This window comes from Perkinsus marinus, assembly GCF_000006405.1.
Source record: "Perkinsus marinus ATCC 50983 genomic scaffold scf_1104296948516, whole genome shotgun sequence".
Lineage (NCBI taxonomy): Eukaryota > Perkinsozoa > Perkinsida > Perkinsidae > Perkinsus > Perkinsus marinus.
Window position 1 is genome coordinate 126,036 of NW_003210155.1, and position 9,730 is coordinate 135,765.

Below are 9,730 nucleotides of genomic sequence, written 5' to 3' on the forward strand. Positions count from 1 at the left end.
GTCCATGGTAAGTTAACACAAGCAAGATAGGAATGTAGATAAGCCGTAATAACATTGGAGTGGAAAGAGATAAGACTACAGCTTAAACAGCTTAGCTCGAACCGATCAGTATGATATAACCTGATAAGAGTCTATAGCCATTCAGTCTTATGGCGTGCGCTCCCTGTAGCGTAAAGCTCGCTCTCGCCCGACCGTTTCAAATATTGTCCGTTCAAACCATTGTTCGGATCCCGTGGATCTATCTGATCTGTCTGCACTCAATCTCCACTAACTATTGAATCCTTATGTCCGGTTCTGCATCGAGTTCTAGTCCTCCGGAAGCCTTCGACCAGCACTTCCTTAACAACTTGGGGGCTGCATGCCGAGAATCCATATCCAAGAACGAGAGACTGCTGTCCAAGTGCTTCCAGGACATTGAAGCTGGTTCTACCGTCGACGTTCAGATCATTCTGAGAAACACCTCTGATGCCCTTACGCCTGTGAAAGCAATGTCCGTACCCGGCCCTATAACGGCCCCGGCGTCGGAATCGGCTACAGGCTCGGGGTCCTCAAGCTTGCCCGCTGGAAGCGAACACGCGAGCTCTGATCAATCAGATGGCGTCTCAGTAGCCCCGGTGGTTGTTGTAACGACTTCATTGACTTCGGTCTTCGAAGCAGTATCAGCCGATCTCTGCCGCCTTGCTGATGACCATCTACTCAGCTGTGACCTTCCCTCATGGGTGACTCCGGTCTCACGACAACTTGCGAGAGTTATCATTAACCTCTCCTCATCGGATCACTATCAGATTCGATGGACAGTTGCCATTCCGACCCAAGCACAGCTGAAACGTGAATCGGTCGCTGCCATCAGTGAGCATCGCTCTCACTGCATGGCACAATCATCTCAAGCCAACACGAATGCCATACCCGGTGTTCTCACGGCAGGTGAACAGGCTAACACCTATCACTCCACCGGTGCTGTTGTTACCACTTCACAACAGCAATCGGTCTCCCAAGTGAGCTCGTCTATCGGTGGCCCTTCCAACTACGACATCCAGCACAATCCCACGGCCGTATGCTCAACCTTCGGGGGGTATCAAAATTATACATGCCCTCCCCGTATTCGTCCGTTGCAGATTAAGACTGATGTCACGAAGCGCCCTATCGATCAGGCTATCAAGCAGGTTCGTGTCTTTATCGGTCATCCTGTACATGACCGCCTCAAGTTCGACCCTAACCACAGTGGTGCCTATGCTAGATGGCGTGTTGCCTTTGCTGATGCGATCGAGCGCGTGCCATGCTCTCGACAAGTTGCTACGGAGGCAGTTCTGGCATGTCTACCAGAGCCTGTCAAAGGCACTGTCGAACGAAGTGTTCACCCAAGTGACATCGAGAAGTTTGGTCACGTCATCATCATCTATGCCTTGGACCATACCTATCTGACGAAGCTCGAGTTGCGTAGTGTCTCCGCTGCGTGGGAGAGAATCTGCCAACAACCCAATGAGTCTGTCCGTCAATATGCTACGAGGTTTGAGCACTGTGCACATGTATACACAGCTCTCTACTATACTCATGGTCTTTCTGCCCGTGACATCACCACCAAATTCTCTGACGGTCTCCGTGGTGCCCGTGAAGTTCTGGGAAGATGCCTAATCGATCCCCAATGCCAGCTTGGCTATGAAGCTTACAAGCTTGCACTCTTCGCCTTTCTCGACAACGGCACACCCCTGCCCGATGATCTAACGGCAATGACGCCCGGTCAGTCACGGTCTCAAGGTTCGGGTAAAGGTGGCCTCAAGAAGGTCGATCATTCTCAGATCATCTCCATCTGTGCACTAGCTACCAAAGAGCTTGGTATACCGCCTGATAACTGCCTACGCTGCGGGTTGCCTTCACATCAGGCCAACTCATGTCGTCATACTCAAATCTTCAAGCAGAAGGAGCGTTGTGACAGGTGTGGCCGACTCCGTACTGGTAGCGAGCACAAGTGCCAATCCAAGAGCTTCAAGTGCGGTAGATGCAAGCGCAATGGTCATTTGAGTGGTGTCTGCCGAAAGGTTATCAACAATGACAGTATGACATCCACTACTCAAGCCAATATGTCCACTGTTGCAACGGAGATCTCTGACGGCTCTGAGCTAAAGATCATCCACAGCAGCGTCGCCTGTGCTTCATCTCGTACAGCACTTCATGATATCGTCGGTTCACTCCCTGCTGATCCGGTGGTGAACCTTGTCGCTGGTCATGATGCTCCAAAGACTTATTGTCCTATCCAGGGACTCGTGGATAGCGGTGCGAACGCCTCTATTCTGAACAGCTCTACCGTTCACTTTCTTCTTGCTAACGACATCATAAGGCCTCCTGATGTCAAGGCTCTATCACCGCCTGTGTCCGTTACCTTCGGTAATAATCAGGCTCTCTCGGCTGACTCTGTCGCCAAGGTCCCCTGCTTCCTTGGATCCGCTGGCACTGTCACCATCTCATTTCTGGTCGTTGATGGGTGTCGTCCACATTGTCTTATAGGCCGTAACATGTTCTCACTTCTGGGCATTCGGCTGGTCTCTGACAAAGGCGTGGACATCGTTTGCAACATGGCCTCCGCCAAAAATAGTCCGGCGCCCGCCACATCAACCCCACTCTGTGCCCGCTCTGAAGCCGCTCTAACCCCGTTGGTCGAAGTCATTCCTGATGACATAGACCCCAAACGGAAGAGGCTGAGAGCTAGGCTCCCTGCTGTCGAGGACGCTCTCATCTATCCATATAGAGCACCATCACGGAAGAGGAGTGTGGTCGATCAGTCCATCATCCATTCGCGCCTGACGAGTATGGCCGAAGCTGGCAAGGTCAAGCCATCTTGTCCGGAAGCATGCACTTGCATCTTCCAACCTGTACTCGTCGACAAGCTCGATCACGGTGATGACAACGCTCCTGCCCGTGTCTATCCATCTGATGATCTTCATCAACGATATCGGATCACTACTGATATCAGGCCCCTAAACCACCTCTCACTGCGGACAGACAGCAATGGTCGCTTCGTCTATTACCCGCAATCTGTGGTACGAGATCTTCCTCCCACTTCTGATGTTACCTCTAAACAATATCAGTCGTCGGCCATCGATCAACTCCGTCGCACGGATATTCACCACTGCAACTTCTGGTGTCGGTTGGATCTGGTGGATGCTTTCGGCTGTGCCCGAATTCATCCCACCCTGATGACAAAGATAGCGACCACTAGCGTCGACCCTATCACTGGCAAGGAGCACGTCTGGCAAATCTGCACCATACCCCAGGGATGGTGCTGGTCAAGTATTCTCTTCCATACCTGTGTACATTGGCTTGTACACAACCCCATCAAAGAAGCTCTCGCAAAAGCTAACTGCCCGTGCTCTGTCCTATTCGTGCAAGATGACATCCTGCTAGGTTGTCCTACCAAAGCTGATTCTATGAAGGCTCTTTCTATCGTCACCAGTGTCCTACAAGACTATTGCTTTGCTGTTAACCCCCTGAAGACTGTCGGCCCGGCATCGGTAACTCCCTTTTGCGGTCTGGTCATCGAGTCAGGTGGACGCTATCGTCCGCATCCATCGCGGAGGGTACTCACTGAGGCATCCTTCGATCTCGCATGGGACGAGTTTATCAACGGAACCTTCAAGGCCAAGCGTAAGCGAGGAGCTCCTAAAGTTGCCGCAGCTGCCTCGAACCTCAAAATCTCGTCTCGGGTATCATGGCTCAAATCATGGTGTGGTACATTCAACTACTTCCTTGGTCACCTTGCGAAGCAGCAGCTTGACGCTCTGCATGCTCTCACTGACGTGTCCAAGCGACTCCAAGATCCTGCTATTACCGACGAGGAGGTGGAAGCTCAGAGTACCCTTGTACACGCGGCTTTCAAGTCACTGTTCGACTATTATCTCAGTGGTATACCGGCTCTATATGCCGCTCGAGACGGTCAAGCCATCGGCACCATTGTCCTTAGTGATGCCAACTGCCATGGGTGGTCTGCTATCATCTTAAGGGTTACAACCTACTGTCCGCTCAACAACGATAACTGCGAGGCCACTCAGTCGTCGCTACGTTGCAGGATCCCAAACCTTAAAGAGTTCTTCCCTGATGTCAACCTGGCACTGCATGCTCTACCCCTCCGACTCGTTGGTGGAAAATGGTCACCTCGTACGGCTACATCTCGCAGCTCTACCTGGAAGGAGCGAGCCGCTATTCTCCTGGCCATCGATGAATGTATCGGTCTGCTCGAGGGACGAGTCGTGGTTCATTGTCGACAACCAGAATGTCCAGAAAGAGTGGCGCAGTTTCGCCAACGACTTCACTGGTCCCTTCCTACACCGTTGGGAGCAATTCCTTCGAGTCGTACATGATGTCCGCTGGTCTCCACGAGATACCTCTCCGGTATGGCCCGATGCCCTTGCACGAGCCATCTCTGATTATGGGGAGGAGAGAGAGGTCTACGATGAGCTCATTGACTCTGCTGATAATGCGAACTGCCACGTTGTCGACGCCACGGAAGACACCGCTCCGAACGATGATGAGCAACCCTCATCTGGTCCAGAACAGGCGCTCAGGCACATCGTCCCGGTTCAATTGCTCAGGCGTTCTTTCGATGCTTGGCGTGGTCGCACGACCTTTCAAGAAGTGGCAACCATCCCAGTCGACCCCGCCGCTGCACGCACTTGGCTCCGAGACGTCCAGACCAATGACCCTACTTGTCAGAGGCTCGCCAGTCTCCCCCGCTCACAGTTCACCATTGACAACGACGGATTGTTGCGATATGGGCATCGTTACTTTCTACCTCAACGGTTTGCTCACTCGGTTATCGAAGATATCCACATCTTCCTCGGTCATTGTCCGCTCAAGCAAACCCACGACAGTGTAGTAAAGGCTTTCTACATCCCTGGTGTCTCTCGGCTTGTTCAACACGTGGTGTCAAGATGCGCATGCCAGTTCTCAGCCGGCCGTCGGGGCAACGTTAACCCCATCGGTCCCCCATTGAGAAGTACTTCAAGGCCTATGAAGATCCTCGACTGTTGCTTCCTTGATATTGTCGGTCCTCTGCCTGTGTCGGAATCCTTCTCCCACCCCTTCAAGTTCATCATATCATGCATGGACTGTTGCAGCGGTTATTGTTGGTTCTTTCCAACTCCCGACATCACCAGCAAGACCATCACTGGTATCCTCGAAGCAAGGCTGATCGATCAGGTCGGAGTCCCACGAGTCTTCACAGTCGACAATGCCCGCTATTTCACTGGTGTTTACTTCCGCGCCTGGGTTGCCAGCATAGGTGCTACCTTGAGATGTATCCCTGTCGCTAGCCCCCATCGCAATGCCCTATTAGAACGTCAACACTCTGGTCTCAAGAAGTCATTGAAGGCCCTCTGTGCTGAACATCCTGAATCGTGGCCAGCCTATGTCACGAAAGCTCAGCGGAGGATCAACACCCGATCTACATATGGCTACAGTCCTCAAGAGCTATTCTACGGTTTCGATGCTCTAACGCCTTCTCAAGACGGTTGAAGACGTCAGCAACACTATCGACGAAGACTCTGTCCGTTCGAGGCTCGACGTCGTGATCGGGAACGACAGAGAATGGTCAACAGCACTCTCAACGTAATGGAGAAGATGCGTGCTGATGCTCTCTCGCGTATCAATCCATCAACCTACACTCGACAAGTCGCACGACGACGTCTATTCAAGGTTGGTGACTCCGTGATGAAGTGGGTCCGTAACGTCGACCCCCTTACTCCTTCATGGAGAGGCCCTCTACTGGTTCAACAAGTACTTGGCGATTCTACTTACAAGCTTTCCGACGGCACTGTTCAAGATTCCAGAAATATACGGAAGTACTTCGGTAAAGCCCAGAATATGAATCCCATTACTATTGCATATATTCAGTAGATTTAATTCACTTTTGATATTTGTGCCAATCTTACGGGGAGGAGAGATGATAAGAGTCTATAGCCATTCAGTCTTATGGCGTGCGCTCCCTGTAGCGTAAAGCTCGCTCTCGCCCGACCGTTTCAAATATTGTCCGTTCAAACCATTGTTCGGATCCCGTGGATCTATCTGATCTGTCTGCACTCAATCTCCACTAACTATTGAATCCTTATGTCCGGTTCTGCATCGAGTTCTAGTCCTCCGGAAGCCTTCGACCAGCACTTCCTTAACAAACCAGTATATCGATTACCATGGCGAGCGCGATTGTCATCATATCACAATGTCCGATCGATATCGTACTTCACTTTCGTTTTCCCCTGATGCCATCTAAACCGACTTCAACTCGTTTGCATAGGGACAAACATAACCAACAAAAAGGCTTGGTCATCAACTTTGATGTCAAATCTCGGGTAATATAATTTTACAAAATTCATATTTTTACAATTCTCAACCTTTCGGGTGTTTGTCATCGCAGTGTGAAAAATTTACGCATATAGGTGTTGAATTGATTCCTATTTATGATATGTTTCCTCGGTTGATGATGATTTTATGAGGACATTCAGCGGTGATGATCGTACGCAAAAATTTCTGCCAATTTCAAGTCTGAAGTGACTTACTATGCTTCGTGACTTTTATTTTTTTTATTAATTTTTCTCCTTTTTTCCATCGGAAAATCGAAAAAAATTCTGTCAATCTCAAGTCTGAAGTGACTTAGTATTTTCCGTGATTTTTATTGACTATCGTTATTATTTTTATTAATTTTTCCCACTTTTTTTACTTTTTTCCATCAAAAAATCGAAAAAAAGTTCTGTCCAAATTTTTGATATTCGACTCGATTTTCAGGCGACCTATTTGAGAGGGTTCCAAAAACGGAAACAACAACGACGTGATAAAGCTGAGGAAAAAATAAAAAAAAGGGCGGCGGAGGAACGGGTGGCCGAACGGAAGGAAATGCGCGATGAGGTCATAAATTTTTGGGGATATCAGTTTGGTGGAGTTTTACGTGAAGTGGCGTGAAAAACGCGATATTCGCGGTGATATGCAGTAGTTTTGGAATATGTTTTTCATATCACTAGGCTGGTGAAACTCCAAAATATAATATATGATTTTACGAATATGTATATGTCCATAAAATCAATTATAATATTTCATACGATGTCCAGAATCGGGTTTCGGCGAGCCGGGTTTATTGCACCAATGGTAGTTTATGTTAAATTGTTGGTTGATATTAGTGGAGCTTCACAACCCGTTTTACATAAAGTGGTGTAAAACTCGGTGGAAAACGCGATATTCGCAGCCTGAAATATGTTTCTCACTAGTGTTTTTCATATCTCTAGGGTGGTGAAACTCCAGCATCGTGAAGATTTATGTTTGCTTTCCTCACCGGAGCTCGAGATTTTCTGTACTATTTATGAGAGTTTATATATACGAATTCGCGAGGATTGGGGAAAAATTCCTGAAATTTTCTCTCAGAGTTGTCACATTGTTATCAACACTGGTGGTTGACCAGGTGCATATTTTTTCACCCGATTTTAGACATCGTATGAAATGTTATAATTGATTTTATCGTATATATTCGTAAAACCGTATTATATATTTTGGAGTTTCACCTGCCTAGTAATATGAAAAACATATTTCACGACTACTGCATATCACCGCGAATATCGCGTTTTTCACCGAGTTTTACGCCGTTTCACGTAAAACGGGTAAAACTCTACCAAGATACATTACCCGGAAATAGTTTCATAATTTTTACTGTCTATAAAACGATTGAGTTTCAACCTATGATTTTCTTTGTATTTTTATTTATCGTTTATGCAATGATGAGCTATTGTATTGGAGTGTCACCACCCTAGTGATATGAAAAACATTTTTCACGGCTACTGCGTAGTGTGAATATCGCATTTTTCGCCGAGTTTTACGCCACTTCACGTAAAACGGGTTGTGACACTCGGCAAATTTTTTGTTCAATTTTGCTAAATATTCCTGAGCGTGTAAAACCTATAATTTTGGTTTTTCTCGTATGAGTGTCGATATTATAGCACATTGGAAAAACAATGTGTGTCGTAGCTGTAATAAGTGCATATGGAAAACAAGTAATATATAGCGTTTTTCACGTGGAGTAATACGTCACTAGGCGTAAAACGGGTGAAACTCTTGCCGCTTTCCTCAGCTGAGCTCGACAGTTTGCTCACTAAATATACACGTTAACAAACGAACCAGTGTGAAAGTGTATAAAATTTCCTCATTTTACCATGTGCATATTTCCCCCATACTATTCGTGTCATTGAGAAATGCTCATTTTTATCATAGGTGCATAATCGTTGGACGCGCGCAGTGAAAGATATGTCTGATGCATTGGGAAATACGGAGGAGGCGAAATTGCTGAATCTTCCGGTAGAACATGAGAATGATGACCTTGATGAGAAGATGGAGGAAGATATGCAGGAGACTGTATTTGGAAACGAGGGAGATGACGATCGATTTGGAGGTAGTGTTGAATTTTAGGTCAATTTTCGAATGCGCGGAAATTCGGTTGCGGGTGATAATTTTCGATACTAGTGGCAAGTGAAGTTGATCAGGAGAGTATCAGTAACAGAACTGCAAGGTCAAATTTTGGATGCACTCAATTCATCCAGCCCTACTTACGGCCAGCTGTGAGCAGTGTTAGGGGAATATGTTCGTTTATCTCAGCTGAGCTTAGAAAACCAGCAAGGATTGCCCAAAATTTCCTCGGAATTTTCATATTCTAGTTGACCATAAGTGAGTTACGTCACCCAAGGGAAAAAATGGGGTAGGGGAAAGGTTCAAGAAAGATAACCCGCTACTACGAGAGCTGTTCTTGATGCATTACGGAGGGTTAAGCAAAACGCGGGTACCCATGAGATGCGGTTCAGTTGAGGGAAGCGAACGCGGGAATGTATTTAGCCCTAGCGTGTAGTTGCGGTTGCATGTATATATTCGATGACTCCGTTTTCAGGTGTAATGGTAACAACGTCAACGTCGTTATTCGATGATGATGCTGATGCTGTTGATGCTCGCATTGCTGAGTTGAGACAGGAAGTTGCCAAGGATGGTCATGACAATTCACAACCGGTGAAGAAAGTTGTCCCGAAGTAACATCGGGAAGTTTGGTGTGGTGGTAGAGTAGGTGGCTGTTAACCCACAGGTCGCGAGTTCGATTCTTGGTGAGGTTGTTTTATTTTAGACGTAAATCAGGCGGAGTGAAGAAGTTCGGCACGAGTAAGAAGATGGATAAGAGTCTCGGAAAGAAGAAAACTGTACATAAGAAGGGTGTCAAATCGAAGAGCAAAAAGAAGCATTGATATCACCAATACTACGTTTCACGTCATAGAATATGATTGTTGAGTTTACTAGTCATTTGCATATAATGAGAAGACCTATTTTCCTTAACTCGCGATGCGTATGAATATGTAGTAAACTACTAAGTTCACCAGGCTTGGAATACTCGGCCAACAATCCTCCCTACAACAACCAGAATGATAGATACTTATAGAGTATTATATAAGTACTATACTTAGTGTCTGAATCATCGTAGATCCTGTACCCGTGTAATCGCAAATCTTACTCTACTTCTTCCTGCGCAGCACCCCTCCGACCAGGCGAGTAATAGCCAGTATAGAGGTATAGCTGCATGCTCAGTCACTGTATCGGTACAATGCTACACGCAATTCTGTGGAAATTAATTATTGGGCGAGCGCGTAATTTCGGGCGAGCGCGAAATCAACTAAAGAGTTGAGGTAACAACTAAGTGATGAAAGCTTCTTATTATGAAGAGGAGCTA

At 47.2% G+C, this 9,730-nt stretch overlaps 3 protein-coding genes across 3 annotated transcripts; all 3 read left to right on the plus strand.

The window, feature by feature from the left end:
• Positions 1-284: 284 nt before the first annotated feature.
• Pmar_PMAR023826 (retrovirus polyprotein, putative) lies at positions 285-5,505 on the plus strand (the record flags this gene model as incomplete). Its single annotated transcript, XM_002778611.1, has 2 exons — positions 285-4,131; positions 4,169-5,505. The coding sequence occupies 2 exons, from the start codon at positions 285-287 to the stop codon at positions 5,503-5,505; spliced, it is 5,184 nt and encodes a 1,727-aa protein (XP_002778657.1).
• A 72-nt stretch (positions 5,506-5,577) lies between these two features.
• Positions 5,578-5,886, plus strand: Pmar_PMAR023827 (hypothetical protein; the record flags this gene model as incomplete). Its single annotated transcript, XM_002778612.1, has 1 exon — positions 5,578-5,886. The coding sequence occupies one exon, from the start codon at positions 5,578-5,580 to the stop codon at positions 5,884-5,886; it is 309 nt and encodes a 102-aa protein (XP_002778658.1).
• Positions 5,887-6,245: 359 nt separating this feature from the next.
• Positions 6,246-9,251, plus strand: Pmar_PMAR023828 (conserved hypothetical protein; the record flags this gene model as incomplete). The annotated part of the gene is made up of 5 exons (XM_002778613.1): positions 6,246-6,335; positions 6,769-6,888; positions 8,239-8,416; positions 8,906-9,041; positions 9,134-9,251. 5 exons carry the CDS (start codon positions 6,246-6,248, stop codon positions 9,249-9,251), a joined length of 642 nt encoding a protein of 213 aa, XP_002778659.1.
• Between the last annotated feature and the right edge of the window lie 479 nt (positions 9,252-9,730).